General features: G+C 32.2%; 2 protein-coding genes across 2 annotated transcripts in view; one reads left to right on the top strand and one right to left on the bottom strand.

Annotated features, from left to right (window-relative positions):
• The first annotated feature begins 622 nt into the window (after window positions 1–622).
• LOC149898001 (protein dawdle-like) lies at window positions 623–15,557 on the top strand. Its single transcript, XM_090115893.1, has 5 exons — window positions 623–965; window positions 12,349–12,455; window positions 13,079–13,297; window positions 13,866–14,141; window positions 14,843–15,557. Exons 1-5 carry the CDS (start codon window positions 650–652, stop codon window positions 15,002–15,004), a joined length of 1,080 nt encoding a protein of 359 aa, XP_089972019.1. The 5' UTR covers window positions 623–649; the 3' UTR covers window positions 15,005–15,557.
• Window positions 15,558–23,039: 7,482 nt separating this feature from the next.
• The window catches only part of ClC-a (chloride channel protein 2), a 76,112-nt gene continuing 74,309 nt past the window's right edge, over window positions 23,040–24,842 (bottom strand). Inside the window, exons 21-23 of the mRNA XM_090115896.1 lie at window positions 24,621–24,716; window positions 24,158–24,244; window positions 23,040–23,204 (exon numbers count right to left, since the gene is read on the bottom strand). Coding sequence (XP_089972022.1) covers window positions 23,040–23,204; window positions 24,158–24,244; window positions 24,621–24,716 — 348 coding nt within the window. The remainder of the gene's footprint in view (window positions 23,205–24,157; window positions 24,245–24,620; window positions 24,717–24,842) is intronic.

The following is a 24,842-nucleotide window of genomic DNA, read 5'->3' as shown; positions in this document are numbered from 1 at the left end:
CGGCATTGCAAACAATGCCGGCACCATACACTGCGCCTCCAGCGCCACCTACCGCCCACGCACTCTGTGCGCCCCTCACTACTCCCTCCTACCAAACCTACTCCCACGCGCAAATAGCGCAATCCTATACAACGCCCCCACCCACGCAAGCTTCGCCTGCGACGGCGCTTCCTATCGCGCCGTCTGTCGCCTCACCCTGCATAACTCCTACACAGTCGGTACACAACGTACCCAGCCAATCCACCGCCCACTCCCACGCGCAATTGGCGCCTCCTATCACACCCATCGGTTTTGTGTCGCTCCCGGGTTCCCTGTCCGTCCCCGGCTTAGACACAAGTCTAAGACGGGCTCGTAAAACCAAACACAGGTCGGTCGAGTCTTCGCAAAATGCGAAAAGGTTTAAAAAGTCGGGCACAGTCTCCTATACTGTGCCCCAAATAACTAACACTTTTATTCCCAAACAGGGCGATTCGTCCTCCCAGTAACCCGCCCGTATTAGCGGGCGGCGCCATACACCTGCTGCAGAGGACGAATCGTCCTGAACAGCATCCCCCACGCAGCCTCCTAACGGAGGCCGCGTGTGTGAAGACCCTTGCTGCTGCATCATTCAGTTGCGATCCGACGTCCGACGCGAGCGTGTCTCCTAACAATGTATACGCGAGTGGTCGTGTTCTTCATGCTTGTTAGCGTAAATATTACGTGCTGGGGGCAGACGGGTGCTTGCGCGAATTGTGCGAACGGAGACCTAAGTGTCGCAGAGCTGACGGAGGCGAGGATACAGTTCGTTAAGCAGCAGATCTTGAAGAAGCTGCGGCTTAGTAAGAAGCCTGCTGTGGCGGTGCCGGTCAACAGTCTTCCGATGCCGGTCGCACAGGGCCAGACGCTGAGCCACGGGACGGATAAACCGCCGGAGTTTGATGACTATTATGGCAGAACGGAGCAGAAGATTATTTTCCCTGTTGAAGGTAAGTGTATACTTAGTACGTAATGAAAGCAACTAAGTTTTGATAAATACAATAGCTGTAATTTTCACTCTTATTATTCACATCAAAGATTGCCCTATCTTGGACATAGATCAATATTAACTCTTAACGAAATGACCAAAGGTAGAGCAAGTTTTTTTCTTAAGTAAAAAGGTATTGAGGCTTAAAAGGTATTTTTAATTAAATACAACAACAAACAATAAAAAAAACATATAAAGTAGTCTTGACTCTAGAATCCATTAATTTATTACTTAGGTATGTCATGTAGAGATGATGATAAAGGGATGAACTTAAAGCTGTTAAGCTTTCTAAGTTACTAATTATACCTAAGCATACATAATCCATGCATTTTCCTATGGTCTCTATATTCGCAATTAATTCCTCGTGACAAACTTACGGACTAAATTACAAGCTCCACCTTTTTATGTCGTCGTGTGTACTCTACTTACCACCTAGAGCCTAAGTTCATGGAAGATATTGACAACATGGCTTTTTAGTGTTTTATATTAAAAAGAAAATTTTTATTGAGCTTTCACAATGGTGAAAATTGTTTCAAAATTTTGTGTGGTTTAACAGTCAACGATAAACAAACAGATGGTTTCTCAATATATAAAAGAACATTAAAAATTTCTACATCTAATGTATTTTTACACGCTTTATATTAGCTTCACCTGTATGATAATTGTAACCGACTTCTTTGGGCGCGATTGACCCACTTTAAACGGCCAGATTTCGTTCAAACTTTGTAGATTTATTGAGGACCGATGACAATACACTAATTTGATAAAAATTTTCTATTTTTTAGTTCGGTTTTCTATAAAAAGCGTGTTTTTTAGTTTTTTTTAACTATTATTATTATAAACTCACTAGTCTTACGCATGACCATATGTGAATCAACATAATGACAGATAAACTATGATACCTATAATGCCTTGATTGATAACACGTTCGATAAGTTTATTTATATCGATAGCGATCATCCCAGTATTAAATACTTGTTTCCGCGTGGAATGTAGGAATTTCATCTTTTTATGGAATACCTCAATATAGGATTAATTGTGTTTATAATTAGACTAGCTTTCCCCCCGTGGCTTCGCCCGCTTGATCTAAAACTTAAGAGTATATCCTAAGACCTTCCTCAAGAACCACTAAATATTAAAAAAAGCATCAAGATCTGTTCCGTAATTTTAAAGTTCTAAGCATACAGACACACAGAGGGCAGAAAGCGACTTTGTTTTATACTAGGTATGTAGTGATGTAGTCTAGAAGAATTTTAAGTTAAGATTACCTATTTTTAAAACAAGTTTAAAGTATAATTTAAAATATTAACATTTATAACAAAAAATACATAATTTTCTAAGTAAAATATTATAAATAATAATAGTTTTTTTTATTATAATTAGATGTTTTAATTTGTACATTTTAATCGTGTGAAGTGTAATCTAAATTTTAATTATTATTTTTTCATAAACGACAAAAACAAAACAAAACTAAGCATTAATATGCTCGTACCTATATTGTTAATGTTTTTTTTTATACCATCTCAGATTTATTAATTCAAATTATAAGCCAATTAAGATTAGATACAATATCTACTTAAAGATGACGAATCAGTATTAAAATATTTTGGACATTATCTCGGAAAATACTGAGAATGAAATTCAAAATAAAAAAAATGTTGGTCTGTTCATCTCATATCTACGGAATGATGCAACACATTCCGATCATCTCGTCAGTTCACCTGTTGAACTTTGGACCCAAATAATATTGATTATACGTGCATTTTTATTTATATTATTTTACAGAATTTGCGTTTTGTGTATTGTAATAAACAAATATGGACTTTGGTCTAACAGGTGACGTCTACATGTCTGCTGCAATTTGTTTTAGATAATAGACTAATATTATTAAAACACTAACTTTTTTCACGCGACTCCAGTCACATAATTCTATTAAAAGAAGATAGAGTGAAGATAGCATACATTATATTTTCTAGATAATATATTCAGGAGACAAGCAGTGCCTCTGGATTTACCCGCATTGCTCCGCTCCTGTTGTTCTTAGCGTGATGATATATAACCAATAGCTACTTCGATAATAGGACTATCTAACAGTGAAATAATTTTTCAAATCAGACTTGTAGTTTCTTAGATTAGCACATTCAAACAAAAATCTTTAGCTATAAAATATTAGTATAGACTTAAAATGTTTCAATTTTTCGTGCCCGTTTCAATCGAGTTATTGATTGTAAAATAATGTAGAGGTAGAAAGAAATCAGTATTATATTGATAATAATATCATTAAATTCGTCATTTTATTGTAATCATCCGTAAATTTTTACACAGCGCGTGTTCATTAATTGAATAGATTATCTTCTAGACAGATGGACAGAGGTCCTTAAGTTTATCATATTATGTGGAATGTTTTTAAACAATTTTTTTTACATTTTTACATATTTTCGTAGATATGTCATTTTTTGTAATCTATTTATTTTTTTAATGTTTTGTGGTTATAAGGTGTGATTTTGATCACGTACGTTTTATCGCATAGGTACTTATCTTACAGGACAGATACAAGAAATTTTATTTTTTATTTTTTTATTTACCTAGTTCGATTCCCGGTCGAAGCAAGTGAATTTTCGAAAATCTTTGAATGCATTTATATTTTTGGTTTTATGGCATTCAAATGCTTTATAAATATAAATTTATAAAGAATAGAAAAAATTCGATCACGAGGCGGGACTCGAACCCGCATCCTTCGCGCCATTCCGGGGCTATCTTTGAATGCAGTTTTATTTCTTTTTAAAAATAAAGGAATGTTTCCTTTCAGCAAAATTTGCTATCTCCTATTTCTAATACTTTCCTTCCAGCGCCCATCGAAAATTTCCACACAATATATAATATAATATTGAAATTGCAATTATTCTAAACACCCTTACGCTGTGTTTATACGTAGGTATTATCTGTAACCACAGACATATATACATGTCTGTGTCTGTAACCATTCAAATTATTATTTTTTCATTAGATAACTTTTGGCTCCCTCTACAATTCAAGTCAATACTTTCCTGAATTCATAATTGTTGAAATAATTGTATATTGAAACACAACTTGTGGATGCTGATAAATTAACTTTATTTTTATAATACTTATTAAAAACTACATTGTGCGCACACGACATTAGAACAGAACCACGGAGACAGGAGGAGGGCAAAGACATTTTCAGTTTACTGTGATACCATACAGACTATACAATAATCAAAATACACATTATAATATTTGTCTATTACAACAATAATGTTTGTAAGTATTTAAAATATCAACTTAAAAGGGGATTACGTATAAAAAGCAATATTTATGCAGACAAGAATGCTAAAAACCGATTTGATATCTCGAGATAATAAGGTAGCTAATTTGATATGCCTATTTAAGATAAGCTTTGCGATGGCTTTCGTCATAATTGACGTTATCATACGATATAGGTATTTCAAATAATATTTAAATGAAAATATGGTAAAACATATGATGGCAGTCTGATTTGTATAGGTACCCCATCTATTTACACATAAAATTTCATCCAAATTAATCCAGCAGTTTAGTCGTGAAAACGTTGTAAATGTTCGTATTATTATGGCAATTGGCAGTTCAATATCTAACTCAAAACTCAAACTCAAACATTTATTTATTCAATTAGACTTCTTCTAGAAGAATTTTGGAAACGTCATTAGGTACATATTTTTAACATTTACCACCGATTCGGAAAGCAGTATCTACGGAGAAGAACCGGCATAGTTGCTCTTTTAAATCATGTCAGTTTTAGAATTTAATTTTACAAAATACATATGTATCATCATAAATTATAATAATATGCCAAAGAACTGTCCTGTGGTTTTTACGCTACAACCATTGGCTTTTTATCGTCCATATATTCCTTAATACTGTAGTAGGCTCTTTGAACTAGTACTTTTTTTATATAGGTTTTAAATTTAGAACTACTAAACTCTTAAATATACTGAGGAATTCTATCATGCATCGTAAACGTGAAAGGAAACCTTCAACCTAAAACAAATTAATATAAATACATTTCTCACGTATATTTAGCAAATACATCTTATTCACTGAACAAACAGTAGATTATCTTTTATCAATACAATAGCTGTGCCCCGCCATTGCTCCGCTCCTGTTGGTCTCAGCGTGATTATATATAGCTTTCCTCGATATGCTATCTAACACCGAAAGAATTTTTCAAATCGGACCAGTAGTTCCTGAGCGCGTTGAAACAAACAAACTCTGCTTTATAATATTAGTATACATTTGTTACGTTTTCAGTTGCATTGCGTATTTTTATTTATTTTGATAGTTTAATAAAGAATATAAATCTTATACATTATGTCTCTAAATAATGCTTATTTATTCAATAACTAGCTTTCCGTCCGCGGCTTCGCCCGCGTTTTCAAAGAAAAACCCGCATAGTTCCCGTTCCCGTGGGATTTCCGGGATAAAACCTCCTATGTGTTAATCCAAGTTACCCTCTATCTTTGTGCTAAATTTCATTGTAATCGGTTCAATAGTATTTGCGTGAAAGAGTAACAAACATACACATACATCCATCCTCACAAACATTCGCATTAATTTATAATATTAGTAGGATAGGATAAATTACTTGGATAAACCAATATAATTTAATAATATCTAAAATTTTGCACGAAGCCGGTTCATATATTTTGTATAATCATTCGTTATAATATTACCTATTTGATCATTATATTCAGTAACTTAGCAAACAAATATCGAAGCATATATTTGTCGAATTTATTAGAAACTTCTTACTAAATGTGTATGCAATTGTTACTACAGGCATCTGCAGCCAGAAACTAGATCGTAATTTTTCAGTCAAATAAAATATCTCGAACTACGCATTATTTTTTCTACAGATGTTTTTTAACCATTTAAATTAAAGAAAATTACTTGAACAGCATCATATTAAGAAAGTACATCAAATACTTAGTTTATTTATTTATTAAAGTGAAACTTTTATTACATCGTCTCAAACTTTTTGGTCTGTGTAGCGCATGTCGCGTGTATCGCGGCTGCCGAGTAGGTATACCTACTGGGCAGCTGACCGTCACGAGACATGCGCTACACAAAGCAATGTTCGGAACCGTTCGAACAGTTTCACTTTTACCGTGGTTTCATAAAACCACACAACATTTTTTTAACCATTTATTGTACCACACCATTACAATGTACAGTATATACATATATTTGTATGTTAACATTACAATGTAGATTACAGTATAGAAAGGTATTTGTATGAATGCGAGGTAAAGTACAAAAGGTGACCTTATCGCTTAAAAGCGATTTCTTCCAGGCCTATGTTTACATGTGATAAAGAAAGAAAATTATTGCGATGCAGTATTTTACTTTATAATTAAATCAGAAGTCTTCATTTTGCTTATTTATTATAGTTGAGAATTAATATAAAAGCTTCACTTGCACTTTCGGAAAAGTTTAGTTTAATATAGGTAGCTTTTGACGGAAGTTCATCATTTACTGACCAATATTATAAAAATGTTGTTTGGTTTTATGAAACCACGGTAAAAGTGAAACTTAGGCACAAAATTATCGTATTTGTACGATAATTATCGTACGGTTCTGAACACTGCTTTATACCTACTCGGCAGCCGACCGTCACGCGACATGCGCTACACAGACCAAAAAGTTTCACTTTAATAATAAATATTTATACGTACAATATCTATTTTTAAGTTAAATTTCTCGTGTCAAATTTCTACATCTAAAAACGGAACTTATTATCAAAATAGAGCGCGAAGTGGGCAATAAAAAAACTAATTAATACATTGAACTGTGATCTTATCAATAAATAAGTTTGACAACAAGTTACTCGAAACGAGATTTTTATAATATTATAATAAGTGGCTGAGAAAAAAAGAAAATATATTACATATTATAGGTATATAATATCTATACTAATATTATGGAGCTGAAGAGTTTGTTTGTTTGTTTGTACGCGCTAATCTCGGTAACTACACACTGGTCCGATTTGAAAAATTCTTTCTGTGTTAATTTGCCCATTTATCGAAGAAGGCATAGGCTATATTATAATACTTATATCATCTCGCTAAGATTAACAGGAGAGGAGCACTGCGGGTAAAACCGTGGAGCACAGCTAGTAATAAATAAAATATGTTACTTTTGCGTATAAGTAATACTTTTTTTTATCTATATTTATGTAAGTATCCAATTGTATTTTAAATCTTATGTGGTAATTAATATCTTTGCAAAAAAGTAGTCCTTGAAGTTTTTTGGATAAGGAAAATATTTTTGGAAATATATGTAACAAAAAACAAAAGACTTCAATTTAAAATTTTAACAATGCAAATTTGTACTTGTTTTTATAAAAAAACCGTTTTAGAAATAAAATGATCAGTAGGTTATATCAAATTAAAACGCAATTTTTAAAATACCCTTTATTATTTATTATCCACAAAAATATTTTTTACAATATACCTACCTATCTACTTTTTCCTAGAAATATCAATTTTGGTATCATCCAATAACGTTCATATCTTAATTCGTAAAAGTGATAAACCTAATTAATCATATAGATTAATCTTTTTTTGGAAGTAGGTAATGTCAAATCTACGCAACTGCTTTCTTTAACTATCAAAAATATTTTTTTTATAATTGTGGCAACATTTCAAGCTTTTATTAGCTTCATGGAAGTTAAACTTCTTTATCGGGGTTGGAAAAAATTTTATGTAACATTTTTTCGTTACGCGTGACATTTTTCCGTTACGCGCCATCTTTTTCTTATCCCTACCAACGCGTGATTCGACGTATTTCTGTAAAGTTGCAGATTGTAAATAATTTTTTGAAAAATAAGGTCATAAAGAAGTTTCACTTCTTACGTGTGTACACTAGTACACGCACACGTTATTTTTTTTTGTATGTTTTAGAGTCGATTTTAACCAACTTTAAACAGACAGATTGACACTTATCGATGACAACACAATAATTTCATGACTGCATTTTTTTAACTGGGTATACTTATTAATAATTATTCTTTAACATTTATTTTAATTTATTTATATACCTATGTAATACCTTTGTTTAGTAAACTTGGGGATTCTGATAAGAAGTATCTACTCTATGTTATCAAATATTTAAAGTTGAAGTTCTATTTTTAAGGTTAGAATTTTAAATTAGAATAGTTATTTATTTCGTATATCTACCTACTGAGCAAGATATGTTTGTTTTATGGCCGTTCCCAATATTTATTTATTTATTTAATACGGTTTGACCCTACTAAAGATAGAAAATGCTATCTATCTTTTATGCTTTCCAATAAGCTTACTAGGGATAAGCTAACCTATCTCTGATCGCTATCTATCGAGAGGACTAACTGCTTACTAGAGGTATATTTTTCTCTTTGAATTTGTCTATTTGAGCGTCCCAATAACATTTTGACAGCTGTCAGCCAGTAATGGCCGTTCCCAATATCGTATCTATCTTACGATAGATAGAACCTTACTAGCTATCGGAGATAGCTGTCTATCTATAACCGTAATTTGAATATTGGGAACGGCCATTTCACTGCTAAGTTATGTCGAATTCAATATGAGATTTAAAAAAAATCTTGTTCAACTCTACGACGTAACCGAGTAACATATTTTTTGTTACTTTGTTAGATAAACCATTTTTTTACTGGACCGATTCCGAGTGAATAGGCTAGTATCGTATAACAACTTAGAGCATTAAACCGACTATAACAATACATAAATCGTATAATAAAGGTGCGGGATCAATAACAATAGGTACAATGTTCTCGCCACGAAGTGACCGAGTGGCCGTTATCAAGTGATTTCTGACCTTAACTCTAATTTCTTATAAAAAACGGTTATTTATCATCTACCTACTATAAAACATCATCCGGGTTGCTTTTTGTGAAAGCGTGGAGTTATTTTGGGGCTTGGGCTTTCTTGTGTTTAGAATTTAACGAAATTTAACGGATTGGCGTTTAGATTATTTTTTGTGTGCAAAAAAATTATCTAAAAAATCTTAAAATCTAATTACGTATGTACCTTGTTGGTCTTTACAATTCACAAAAAAAAATAAGTATATTATTTTACGAATTCAATATAAAATAGTTTAAAAGATTATAATATTAGATTATGTAGGTGTGCAATGTGCATAGTAGAGTATGGAATTAACAACGAAAATTTTTCATAAAATTGTTGTTTATTTATTTATTTATTCATTTACATTCATTGTGCTTACAGTTAAAATACCAAAGCATACATTGAATGGCTATATATTATAATTAGTTATATGTAATACGTTAACAAAAAATTAAAATCAAAACGAACACACTATGAACGGCTCCATGCATCCAAGCACCTGCTAAAGAGGTGCAGGACAGAACTTAAACATGTGAAACCGCAAGATATAACAAGTATGCTATAAAATGCACGTGCTAAAATTAATGCGATAAGAAATACTATGCGCTTTGTTGCGGTTATTTATAAATAACAATAGAATTTAGCTATCATAAAATATATTATATTATATTCAAAAAGAAAAGTGAGCGTACTTACTTATTAAGTACTAGCTTTCCGCCCGCGGCTTCGCCCGTTTCGTCTAAAACATAATAAATTATATACTAAAACCTTCCTCTTGAATCACTCTATCTATTAAAAAAAACGCATCAAAATCCGTTGCGTAGTTTTAAAGATTTAAGCATACATAGGGACAGAGAAAGCGACTTTCTTTTATATTATGTAGTGATTAAACCGAATAAAAGTACCTACCAATAATTATTTGTAACTTTTACGTATACTAATACCTGTGACATTTATCCACTTGTGATAAAAGAATAGGCGTCCACTGAAAATCAGTGACGTTTTTTTACGACGCATTGTTTCGTATTTCATTTAAAGTTTTCACCTCCATTTTCTCATTTTCTTATTAAACGTAACATTTTAAAATACATCAATTCTTTCCTATTAATATTTAAACATAGTACATGGAACGCATATAGACTACAGGCCCATGTTGAAAAAATTATGGGTCATTTGAACCACCAGGTGACGTACAAAATCAAATGACCCAATTTAATTTATTTTAAAATAAAAATAAATTCCGACTTTGTGGACCACCATTTTTGTACGGCATCTGTGTCATACAATAGAAAGAAAGAAAGAAAGAAAAAACATTTAATCCAACACACACAAAAAAAACCAGTAAAAATATAAACAATACAGATAAAACACCAACAATGCAACATGAATCAAACAAAAAACAATCAATGAAAATTACAATAAAGAGGAAAAAAAAAATTAAAAGAAGTATGTTTGTTCGTGCATATTTATAGTTTATAAAACATAATGAGTATGGTTGGGTACATCACGTGTGTTGGATAGGGATAGACCACTCAGGAAATCTGTGGCAATACTGTGCTTTTAATCCATTATTCCGCAACGCCGTACAAAAATCATGGAGACAAGGGGAAAAAATCTCTACCTTTACTTTCGAATTCTCATCTGCACTCAGGTGGACAGCTTACAAGTGACGGCATATTGAATAACTTATTATAAATATATAGTTATTATTATTTCTTATCACATTAATTTTATCACGTGCATTTTTATAGCATACTAGTTATACCTTGCGGTTTCCCCTGTGTAAGTTATAACAATTTCATGAGAAATTTTAAAGTACATAAATAATTAATGCCAATACTTAACCACCAATCCAATCTAAATAAGTTATTATAGTCTGACGAGTCGAAGTACGAACAAGAAATAGTTTTACGAAACCGACACTAACTAATTAGAGTCCGTATAAATGACCCTACGCTAATTGGAGCAAGGAGCGCCCGAGAGGCCACAGATAATATAATATCGGCACCTATGTGTATATTTCAACACAAGACTATTAATTATTACTGAAGAAATAATGTTTTTGTTTAAAAGACGTCTTTATTTAAATATTTATTTGTGAGATTGTAATCTATAGGGTACTATAATTTGACCCCTAATAGGTATATTAGGGGTCAAATTTCAGTCGTCAGTCGTTGACTTGATTGAGTTGAGATGGGACGGTGGGATTTCAAATATGGGATAATGGTTTGGGTTCTAATTAATTCAGTCTAAGTATAAGGGATCTTGATTCTTGTATCTTCAAATTGTGAAAGTAGTAAAATAAGATGTCATAATATTAATGAGTCTTATAAAGAGATAATGAGAGTGTAGAAGATGAGTTATTTACCGACAACCTTATACCTAGTCCTAATAACGGACATTACACTTTTATGGCAAAAGTGATAAAGAAAAATACTATAATTACTATTTTATCTTTGTCACAATTTGACTTCAAAAATTTCTTTTATAAAATTCTTGTGTCGCGGAGTTTGTCGTTAAACTCCTCCGAAACGGCTTGACCGATTCTCATGAACTTTTATCGGGTAGGTTAGTGATAAGAGTAACAACGTTTGTAGTGACATCTATACCTACGTAACTATTGATAAATAAATATGCTAAAAATGCAATGAGCTTCGCACATACGCCATAACCCGTTATCGATATCTATTTACGATAACAATTTTGACGTAATCATTTTGTAGATATTATCAACTTGTACATCATTAATTTATATCATGACAAATAATCCCCAGTCCTAATCAATTACTTAATTGATTACTTGATTAAAATTTTTTCAGACGTAAAAAATTATATCAAATTTGATAACAATCAAATTACGTCAGAAATTCAAAGAAAGTTATATACCCACTCGATCCTAAACAAGCCAACAACCGTTGAACATAAACATGAATATTAAATAAAATTATCGTTGATACAAAACTTCCGTATTTACTATAAGAATGTTTGTAATAAAAAATTTATCTCAGTTAGTACGAATCTCGCACGCGGTCGGCCCGTGATACCTTATCGGAGTAATTATTAATTAAATATACAAAGATATTTTGGTCAATTTGGTTAAATTTACCGCGCATCTCATTAATTATGTGTAATTTTAAGACGCAAATCTTATTCGCTGTATTTTTTGTTAACTCTGTACACGGTTTATACTTAATTTTTTAACGAGGTATGGCAATTTGAATTTTCAGTTTCGATATTAGAAAATTAATTCCATAATATTAATTATCAGTTAAAATCTTATTAAAGATGCACTAATTATCGGCTAGGGCCTTCCGCCCTTTAAAAAATTAAAAAATAGAACGCAAAAAAAATGTATTACGACAGATTCAAATGAACCTCAAGTTTTAGTTATCAATAAAAATTTTTAACAATTAAACTATTCTAATCCGTATTTATTTGTTCCAGGTGAATGTCTAACGTCTGGTCGGTATCCCTTCATCTGTCTGCAGTTTGAGCTGCCTCCAGATGTGGAACCGGAAGAAGTTACCGTTGTTGAACTGTGGTTTTATAAGGTTAGTTATTTTATACTTACCTACTAATTAATGGTATTTTTATATATTACAATACAGGTGATAAATGTTGAAAAAATATTTTCAAAATGTCATGCTATGTGTATAATATTATACAATCTTGATTTTTTTGGTATCGGCGTGACTGTAGAATGTTATCTAATAAAATATTAATAATGCATATACGCATTTGACGCATTTTATTTCTAAATAAAAATGATTACAGTAATTATCATTTAGTATTTCAATTCTTAGAAAGAAACCGTGAATGTTTTGTTTTTAAGTTAAAAATAGTCAACAATTGCCATACATACATTTAAAAAACTTTTTCTTAAATTTTAATGATTGAAATTTTCAGAAATCTCTAGATTACATGTTCTTCTCAAAACAAAACTCCTATAAAAATTATCTATTCAATATTTTATATCTATAATCTACTAGCGGTCCGCCCCGATTTCGCCCGTGGTGCCTACATGTTTAAACTATCCTATCTCTCAAGTTGGATCGAACTGCACATGGTGTGCGAATTTTATTATAATCGGTTAATTGGTTTAGGAGTCCATTGAGGACAAACATTGTGACACGAGATTTATAAATATAATCTATATAGTTAAATATGTTTCTAGGAGCGGGATCCCCTCGACGAATACAACCAGACCTTCGTGATATCAGAAGCAGCCCACTGGGACAGCCAGCAGCAGTTCAAGAAGACCAAGCCCATCGCTATCAAGGAGACAGACACTGGCGAAGGTTGGGTGCGGGTCGAACTCGCCTGGGCCGTGAGGGTCTGGCTCGAAGGACGGGAGAGACTGCATACGCTTCATGTGGCTTGTAGAACTTGTCAGGTAAGATTTTTGTTGTGATGTTCATCTGTTTTAAGCTATTGCATAGCTTCTATTGCGGGCCTTGAGCGCAGGGACCGAATCCAGAAATTCCGTAACGAAAAAACCTCACGCTCCCCACTCCGACGGGCACGGAGGTGTGGCTTGAAGGCATAGCATGCGATAGCTTTACCGCGGCAGTCCCCGAGTGCCATGTCTTTTTTACGTGCCACGTCATTTATTAGGGGATATAATATTTTAGAATGAAATTGCAATAAAATGTATGCACTACACAGTTCTATCTTAAACTTTATAGAGTAATGTAGAGTCGCTGAATATAATGATTGCTATGATGATTGAAAATATTAGGTTAGGTTAGAAATCGTAGAATGTTGTGGATAACCAGACGAAAAATATTTTTGTATTTATTATTTTAATTTAAGAATAATATAGGCTATTAAAATTCATTATTCTTTGTTTCTTCTTATGTACCTTTCCTTGATTTTCCACATTACATAGGGTGGATCTACTGTAGATCTACAGTACCTACTTACTCACAGCATAATTCTTATTCCTTTATTTTCTCTTACAGCTACGCCGCGCACCCCTCTCCTTCCACGAAAAGCACCGACCCTTCCTAGTACTTTATACCAAATACGCGGGCAAGCGACGCCGCGGGCGAGCACTAGAGTGTGGGGCAACTACTAGTGAATGCTGCAGAGAGCCCTTGTATGTCAGCTTCAAGGAACTGGGTTGGGATGACTGGATCATCAGACCCGCGGGGTACCATGCGTACTTCTGTAAGGGGACTTGTATGCCGATCTCTGCTGTGACGAGGTCGGATAGCTATCACCATAATATTATACGGGTGAGTTAAAAACATGGTTTTAGCTTTCCACTCGCGGTTTTGCCCGAAAGAAAAACCCCGCATAGTTCCCGGTCCCGTGGGATTTTCGGGATAAAACCTATCCTATGTGTTAATCCAAGTTACCCTCTATATATGTGCTTAATTTCATTGTAATCGGTTCAGTAGTATTTGCGTGAAAGAGTAACAAACACACACATACACATCCATCCTCACAAACTTTCGCATTTATAATATTAGTAGGAAGGATTCCTATCCTAGAATTCGGCAGCGTATATTTTTTAAAACATAGGTAGGTATTATTCGATCGTGTCAGTCGTGTATTTTGTTAATTTGTTAGCGAAAAGGTTGTGTACTTGTGTATTTTAACGGTCTGATATTGTGTTGAAAGTAAAATAATATAAAATGTTCATTTATTATTATTTTGTTCACCTAGTGAATGCAAGGCTGTTGTAGAGATGAGAAAAAATTATTCACCTGGTTTAGGTTTTTTTTCAGTTAGATACATTTTAAAATAAATATTTTAGGAAAAATAATAGCTCAATTCCAATGTAAGCATGTAAGTTGATTTTGTAGAGCACGGTAATATTATATCAATCATAAAAAATACGTTAGAAACTTCATAGTTTCTAACTTCACGTTCATACGTGCCTCATCATAATATTAGTTATTTATTTCAATAAATGTGTTTTCTTTATTTTCAGAAATACTTCTACTCAGTATCAAATGAACGAAAAACAGAATTCAAGCCGTGCTGTGCGCCCACTACGTTCAGTTCCTTACAGTTACTGTATATGGATTCTAATAATACGGTTACGCAGAAAACATTACCAAATATGGTCGTAGAAACCTGTGGCTGTATGTAAGTCTGTTCCTTCAAACACTAGGAATTGTAATACTGGATTTGTTGTCGTATTTACTGAGATCGAGTGAAATTTAGTAACTACGAAATAGTTGAATTTGGAAAGTTTTTTTTTTATTTGGAAGAACTATTAATAAGTTAAGTTTGATTAATTTTTAAATTATTTCGAATTTAGTATAAAAGTAATTATTAGTGTTATTTTAAGTATGTGATGTTTTAGTTATTTGTGTATCTATTGTGATATGCCTAGAATCTGCATTTATATTTAAAGTTAAGTGTTAAATTAATATTTATATTACTTCCTTACAGGATAGGTTAGGAAAATTTGTATATTTTTTTAGAAAATAATCAATCTACAAATAGTTAGAAATAATCTGAAAGAATGCATTTATTTAAATGTGTTTTAACGTGTTCATACTAATTATTATGTGTTACTTATTATAATTATATTTTGATATGCGCTTACATTTGACGATTTTATACCTAATGAAGTTACTCAGATAAAATGTTTATAATAGTTACGTAAGGCATAGATTCCTATTAAATATATAACGATATGAGATAGTTATTATGTGATGTGATTATCTATACTAATATTACCTATAAAGCTGAAGAGTTTGTTTGTTTGTTTGAACGCGCTAATCTCGGGAACTGGTCCGATTTGAAAAATTCTTTCGGTGTTAGGTAGCTCATTTATCGAGGAAGGCTATAGGCTATAATATATCATCACGCTACGACCAACAGGAGCGGAGCCACGGGGAGCCGCGCGGAGCAGCTAGTACAAAATTTCTAAGAGTAATACTCAAGTGAAGAAATATAATAATAATTTCATATTTATACCAGTGATCTTTAAAACAATTAAGACCTAAATATATTTGAATAGTCGTTTCCAAATCAGAAATAACACAGTTGTAAACATTTTCCTATTATCTTTTGAGAACAGAAATACCTATAACAGTCGTTTAACCCGATTTAACGGAGTTTAAACTTATCGTGTAAACAACAATAAATAACGGCAAAACATCTCATAAATGATAATATTATTTCAATAGCGAAAAGACAGGACTTTGCCCTCCGTACATCACGTGGCGCCGGCCTGTTAGTACAATAAAAATTGTATAAACATACAATTAATTTTATAAAGTCATATGTTGACCTATTGTGTGCATTCTAATGTTTTAAGTTGATGACCTGACGTGATTATTATGCCTATGATATTACAATATTGTAAAGAGTTTTATAGTTTCCTCTCAATTTTTGTTGTCTGGCTATTTCTTCTAAAATTAATTAATTTCCTTGTTTATTTTGTTCGATTGATTTGTTTATAGATTGACTTTATACATAACAACAACATAGGTACATGAAAAAACGTAGTGAGTAATGATTTTAAATAGGTTTGTAGTAAAAATAGATTAGGTAATGTTTTTATTTTTGGAGGATGCCGGAGATAACTAAGAATAAACATGAAGCTTTAAATATATAATCATCATTTTTTTAAGTAATTTCATGGTGTATCTATACTAATATTATAAAGCTGAAGAGTTTGTTTGTTTGAATGCACTAATCTTAGGAACTATTGGTCCGATTTGAAAAATTCTTTCGGTGTTAGATAGCCCATTCATCGAGGAAGGCTATAGGCTATAAATAATTTCGTAAAAACTAACTGGAGCAGAGAACTGCGGGTAAAACCGCGGAGCACAGTACATATAATAAAAAAAAATCGTCACATTTAAGCGTATATCGAAATAGTACGGTATGATAAATTATCAGTTATTTTTAACTTTACGGCGAAGTTTAATTGTTTTTATCTTGAAATAATTAACGGGTGCTTTTGTTTGAGACGAGTTAATAGCTTAGTAATAAATGGGTATTAAATATTATTATTTGTCATGTTTATGAAATTTTGAAGTGAAACTTCTTTATCGGGGTTGGAAAAAAATTTAGTGTAACATTTTTCCGTTACGCGCCATCTTTTTCTTATCTCTACCACGCGTGATTCGACGTATTTCTGCAAAGTTGCTTAAACTTAGTAAATTATATTTTGAAAAATAATGTCATAAAGAAGTTTCACTTCTTACGTGTGTACACTAGTACACGCACACATTTTTTTTATGCTGCCTAGAGGGTTGTGTTTTAGATATTTTGGATACATACCGATTTTAAACATTGATGGTCAGATGATAATAATCATAGTGAAATACTCTATCTATTATGCTGTTTAGAATATGAATATATTCATTATTCATAAATGATATAATATTGTACCTACGTATCATACGTCAACTGTGATTGTAAAAAATTGTATAGAACTCTTAAAAATTGTATAGGCTTTAACTCGTCTCTATTTAAAGTAGATAATTAATATTCCTTTAGTTTTAACTGTTAGTTGTGAATGAATGAATGAAGAAAATTTCGAATTTTCTCAAAGTTGTAATGTAATGTACTAATCTAAATAACAAACATAAGGAATTGAAAATTTTATCTCTATTTTCATTTAGGTGTACATAATCTGTAAAAGTTACGAATATTGCAAATATTAAATCCTATATTTTCAAATTGTAACTATTTAAATATCATTTATTTTTGTATAAATTTTTTGGTAGGCATTAGATTCCTTATGTTTGTAATTTCCCGAAAGGACCAGAAAGAATAGATTTTTCGTCGAAATAATTCTTTGTAAATTATTATTATTAGACACTGACATTTTTAATATGTACTTAATGTTAATAAATGTTTTGTAAATATTATGTAAGTGGCCTAGTATTATAGATGTAAGTAATTTAGGCTATATTGTAAAGTGAGAATAAATAATTTCTAAGGTTAAAACTATCTTTTATTTGATACAAATCCTGTCATTTTTATTCAAGTCTATCGTTTTTAGATCTGCATGGAATCTGGTAAAAACCAAACCATCTCTAGACCTGAAAAAAAATCTTTACTAAATATTTTCAAGTTCAAACTAAATATTTTCAAACTTATAATGTAGTCTTGTGCTACAGTGCTAATAAGTTATAATTAAACAGCTAATGAAACATTTGTTACACTGATCGATATTTAAGGACAAATTGACCTGTATTCATTGTAATTAGTTTTGTCATGATAGACCGAGACTATGGTTTTGCACCTTACGTTCACACGGAGACACGATTTTTAAGTAATAAAAACAGATTTAACAAATCGTTGTTAAATCTGTTTTTCGTCGGATCTGGAAAAACGTATCCGACGGCCTCGTATTGAGATTCCGTATGTAAACACCATAGATACTATGGTGTATGATTATAATATGAATGCTATGATATACAGGGTGTAATCGTTAAGTGTGCACAAGCGATTATTCCGTAACTATTGCAGATATCAAAAAACTTTAAACAGATATCGAAAGTACTTAACCTAATGAGTAAAATGGCCATAATAAATTTTTAAAAATAAAACGAGAACATGCACATTATTGATGGAAAAGTACCTTAAGAGGTGGTGTAAAATATCCACAACATAAGGTCGCCTTTTATGCAATTTATGTGTATTTCTATTTGTTATTTCTTTAATTTGGAGTGTACAATAAAGCATTCATATAAGCAATAAAATTAGAAAATAGAAACTAGCTTTTACACGCAGCTTCGCCCGCCTGTTTATAAGAAACTAACAGTAAGTAGCTTGTTGGCTCTTATAAGACGAATTTATAAGGAATTTTACCCATGTAAATTAAACTGCAGAAATAAAACAACAAAAATCAACGCACAACATTCTTTATTAAAAAGCAACAGATCACAAAAGAAATGCATCTAAACATCAATACTTAAACGTCATATAAATATTCACTTAACCTAAACATAATTAAAATAAAGTCATAAAAACATGATAAAAACACATTTTATTATCTGTATTATGGTCATAAAATTATGGCGCATAGTATGGACGGTGCTTTATTTTTAAAAAATTTGAGACGTTAAGGCTCAATTTCCTTTGGCAATACATACAAGAAAGAAATATTTCACCATTTTTATGCAGAATATGTACAAAGCAAATTGAACCTTAAGCACATATTTTGTTTACATAATTTTAAAATAATGACTGCAATGTATTTGTCTTTTATAAACTTATCTTATTAAAACTAAAAAGAACTAAATTGAAGCGTAATAAAAAACCTTCATGGTTCTAAATTGACTAATTTTTCGTAATAATTATACATATACAAACATTTTAGTAATACTCGAAATTTTATTTCTATTCAGCTAGATACAATTTTGTGACAAGAATACTTGAACCTCTAGTAGTACCAAAAAAATAAGTTATATTAATAGTAAATCTTTTTTTGGGATTTTTTTTGGAATGTGAATTATCACAGATAATACAGAACTGCTTTAACCTGATTCGCGCCAAAACATGACGTTCGCTATCTTGTTTTCCATGAAATGTCAGTTGTCATATTTTTTGAAATGAAACTTCTTTATCGGGGTTGGAAAAAAATTAAGTGTAACATTTTTTCCGTTACGCACCATCTTTTTCTTATCCCTACCACGCGTGATTCGACATATTTCTGTAATAGTAAATTATTTTTTGAAAAATAAAGAATCACTCATAAAGAAGTTTCACTTCTAACGTGTGTACACTAGTACACGCACACATTTTTTATTATTTCCATGGATATCTACAGATTATCGATATAACGGATTTTTCTTGTACTACAGTCGATAAAAACTAAAAAATTGGAATAAAAAGTATTTTGTACGTATGTATCACGTATGTCATACAAGCTACGTCTTTTATCGCATTTCCTAAAAAACATGGGAAGCCTTACAATAAATAATCAGATTTTACATTTGATTTCTTATGAAAATCTTCATCATAATAAATTTATGGCACATTATTGTATATAGAATCAATAATTAACACACAATCACATTCTGATTATATGTGCGAGGGAGACGGCAATACGATCAAACGGCAATACGATCAAACTCATGTGCGAGTGAGATAGACACTTTTTTCAAACGCACACGCGCTAGCTACGTAATACATATAAAGCATTAGAATTAAATATTTCGATAAAAAAATGAAGAAGTTTTTTACAACACGAAATATATATTTTTCTCTTTACATTATTACTTTTAGAAGTTAAAAATAACAGCTAGCAAATGTAAGCATGAAAATTGGTGGTACGGTCAACAAAAAAGGTTAAAATTTTTGATTTCAAAATTAAATAATTAAAATAATGTAAATAAAAATCTTGTAAGGGCTCCATTGCATTGTCTAACTAATTCTTAATACTAAATGTAAAACTTTTGGAATGATTACAATGATCACAAGCCTTAATTTGGACTATACAGGCCGTTACTTAATAAACACGCTGTATATACTCATATATCGAATATACAGAGTGTCCCACTGTTGGTATACTAAGCTCAAAGGAGGTTCTAGTTTTGCATACGGTGAGTACGTAAAAAACATTTCTAAATTCCAGACGCAGTTTTTTTTCAAATAGATGAATTCTTAAAACTCTATGTGTACACCTATAACAAGCAACCCACCCAGATTTGCTAACATCTTGGACCTATCGTTTAAGATTATGTTTTTTATAGACAAAATGCTCACATTAGCGAAGCTTTATATGCCGGCTCCGCGAAGCTAGAGAAGAGAACATGGATTTTCAAGAAAAATTTTGCAATTTTTTTTATGTAATTTTGTTGTTGAAGTATTTTTTTCGTGATCAGTGTATGCAAAACTACAAGTCCCTTCGCGCTTAGTATACCAATAGTGGGACACCCTGTATACAGCCGGTTACTTTAGAAACACGCTGTATATACTCATATATAAAATATTTTTTATCTGTACTTATTTACGCACTTTGTACGCACAACCTATAACGCTGCCAAAAAATATTGATTTCCGTACTATAAGAAAAAAGTCAGATAATATAATATAAAAAAGTCAAAGTGAGGTTTAATATTTAAGTCTTTTGAGTAATTTTAATAGTATTTTTCATAGAATTTTGGTCGATAATTTCTTAGTCAATAATAATTTAGGACCTATATTAAAATGTCTTTTATACACATTTAGTGCTTGCCTATTTCTTATTTTTCTTTTCGTACGGAACCAATAATAATAAATTATCTATATAGAACTCTAAAATACACATTCTCAAAATATAAATAAATAACACAATCACTCGATCACTTTGTATACGTATCGAAGCACCAGTTCGTAAAAATTACTATCAAAAATACTGAAATAATTTAACTAATTTGCGACTCTTTGTTCCCAGCAATTGGGTCCATTTTGCCTTCTCTATTTCCTGTAACAAAATTTTCATTATTAGAATTTTAATATGGAAAAAGTACATTAATGAAATGCAATAAACAAATGACGTTATTAAGTATGTAAGATATGTATGTTTGTGTGGGTAGCGAGAAGTGTGCATTTGCAGCGAGCGCAATGTATAAGACGCAAGCGTGTGTGTGTTTTTGTACACGATTGTGGGTGACCAGCACGGTATACGAGATAGCTTACGTGTTAGCAGCGTCTCTGCGTGTGTGCGTGTGTGCAAACAACGCGGGTTTTTATGAGTGAGTGGGTGAACAGTGCGAGGTTTGTATGTGTGTTCCCAGCGTGTCTGAATGCGAGTGCAAATTTGTATGTGTGTGTGTGAGAGCGGCGCGGTATCACTATCACTAGGCGGCGAAGGTGAAAAGTTTTTAGTGTTTGTGTGTGAAACAAGTATGTATAGTACGACATAAAAGAGATGAAATTAATTATTTTGGAACTAATTCGTTTTTCATTACCTGGCAACCCTGAATTGGCAATGTAGCTGTCAAGTTGAATAAAAATTTGTTGTTTTTTTAGTGAAGTGGAGAATTATTGAGATAAAATTGTTATTTAGAACAAGAAATTTAAATAAAAAAGGAGACATCATGAAAAAGGTTAAACGTAGCGGTGTCCGTGATGTGGTGTATAAAGTTTTTATTCGGTGTTTGTCCGAATTTCAAGCTGGAAATTTATTGACTGATTTGGAAAACGTTTACAAACGTACAGCAGAATATACAGGTGAGATTCCATTTATTTTTGCTCAGTACTACGTAAAATAGAATATTCCATTAGTGACGAGTGTTTAATGTATGTATGTATGGCGATTATTACGTTTTCGCAATTTAATTTGAGGTTATTTGTATGTAAACAAAAACTAGTTTTTATAGTGCGACCAGCACAATTTGAGTCAAGAAGTTATATCCAATCCAACCAGCCTCAAATAAAGTACCTAGTTTAGATTTTACTACATAGTATAGTGATAACTGTTTTCATACAGGTATTAATCAATCAAACCATAAGAAAAAAAATCATATTTACTGTATCATATATTTTACAGATACTGAAGATGCCCCGTACGGCGTACCCTCTTGCCAGTACTTCGAAACAGAGTGATGATCAGTCCTTTGAAGGAGTAGAATATTTAGATTTTGATGAATTATATTAATGTACAAAATTTATCTACAAAAAAAATAAAAATATGTGGTTTTCAAATCGCCTTGTTTTTTTCTACCCGACGGACCCAGAAAGAGGGTAATGTGTTTGAGCTGCATGTATGCTTGTTTGTTTGTATGTTTGATTCTATGTGCGCCTCTGCAGTCTAAACACTTGACCGATTTTTATAAAATAACTAATTCCAAATACATTTAAGTAAAATTTGACCTAGGTAGGTCAATTAAAATACTAATGTATTTTTGTCTTAAATTTACACTATTGCTACAATGAAACAATTATAACGGTTTAAATCGCGGTATTTATTTTAGATTATATTATATAGATTTTTGGATTTTTATTCTATAGTATCAAGATCGCTTGCGTCGCAGTATCAGTGTTGCTATATGAGCGACGGTGGCGCCCTCATTTATTTTCATCTCTTTTGTGTCGCACTGTATGTATTAGCACCGCTGCGTATGAAAATATAAGCTTGGGCGTGTGTGTCCACTGTCCCTGCATCAGGAGGAACGTAGTGCATAGTATATATGTATGACTGTGCATGTGAGGGTGTGTGTATGTATATCTCACCGTGTCAACGGCGCGGTATCACTATCACTAGGGGGCGAAGGCTCTGCGGCGTGCACCTTGATCAGCAGCGGGGGGGAGGTGGGCGTGGGGGGGGTGGGGGGAGCGGGTCGGGTTGCTGTTGTTAGGGCTCCAGAGTTGACATCCTCTATGGCTTTGCGCAGCTGGAAGTAGAATATAAATTGTATGAGATATAAAGAAAGACAAATGAATGCAATATACAGTGTGTCCGGACATGACATACCGATATTTGAAGGGGCTATTCTCCAGGTATTTTTATCGACAATTCAACCCCTCTACAGTCCCTTACCTCAACCCCCTCAAAATGGCAAACCTATCAATTCGGATAGTGAATTTATGAAAATTGTAATAACTTACAAAGTGAGTGTCACAAAATACTAAATTTGGTTTTATTTGAACAATAACAAGTTATTCTAGGGACCACTAAACAAATTTAATTGATAAGAGTGATGAAACATACTTTAAAAAATTCGAAAACCATTTTGAGGGGGGTGAGGTAGGGGACTGTAGAGGGGTTGAATTGTCGATAAAAATACCTGGAGAATAGCCCCTTCAAATATCGGTATGTCATGTCCGGACACACTGTATATAAAATATAAATTAACATACTGAAGAAGGAAAAAATGAGATTTGGTCACACATCTCTAAGAAAAACGGAGATTAATTGTGCTTTCAAATTTGTAATCCAACAACCAATCTACAAAAACCGATTATTCAGTTTTGTAGACCTCAGCCCTTATACATTACTTTTACATACAGAGTGCTTTTTAGATTGACCATAGCGTGTAAGTCAGTGTACAGTTTTTTGCAAGACATTTGACTTATTATACCATGAACTATTACTAAAAATACATGATATTAAATGGTTATCTATGGGGTCACTATAATATGTGATAGACGTCGTAAATTCAGAATCATAGTGAACTTTTATGATTGGCGCGTAAATAACTATTAAAAATTCGTATACAGCGGGAGTTTCGCAAGGGTCTCATTTGAGACCTATGCCTTTGAATTTGTTTATAATTGATATAGCTAAAATTACATGCAATTTATAATGTACGCTACGTTGCCTTTAAAATATTAATCTTAAACATACCTCTTTCAAAGCTACGACACCAATAAGTCGTCCGATGGCTGTCACATACGCTCTGCTTACACCCAACGTTGAGAAAAGAGAATGTACCTGAAATTAAAAAAGACAATAAGTAACACATTAAAGTACATTGATAAGTTTTCATTAAATATATTTTTCCTGCCTTTCTTATTACTTTGCATTGCATTGCAGCATGAAATAGAAAACACAAAAATATCGATATATTACTTCTCTTTTTCTTTTTCTATTGCTGTCAAATTACTATCTTAAGAACAGATAATAATAAACAGTTGTATGACAAAGTGACAAAAAATTTTATGGATCGATTAGATTTTTCTTTGTTGAAAGATGATTTTCTTCAGCATAGAGAAAACTTAATGAAAGTAGGTAGATAGTAGTTGGCAGTTATCAAACTTTTATAATATTTGTTATTTATAATAAACATTATTGTTTATAATAAACTCACTTTGAGCAACGACGTTCTCTCAACAAGTTGGAAGGGAGCCGGGTCGATGTGACAGATGTACAGGTTTTCATCTTCGTAGTCTGTGTCGTCTGGATTCTGGAATATCATATAAAAGAAAACATTTTAGCAGAATTTTAGCACGGTTTGAGACATTCTTAAAGTCAAATACTAAATGTTTCAGAACCCGGCCATTAGTCATTATCTCACTCTCTCTACTTTTCT

This window comes from Colias eurytheme, chromosome 24, assembly GCF_061535395.1.
Source record: "Colias eurytheme isolate Ceu_HAF_F1 chromosome 24, ilColEury1 Martin Lab GWU primary, whole genome shotgun sequence".
NCBI classification, from domain to species: Eukaryota; Metazoa; Arthropoda; class Insecta; order Lepidoptera; family Pieridae; genus Colias; species Colias eurytheme.
Note: the sequence above shows the minus strand (reverse complement) of the source record. Positions and strands in the feature narration are given on the sequence as shown.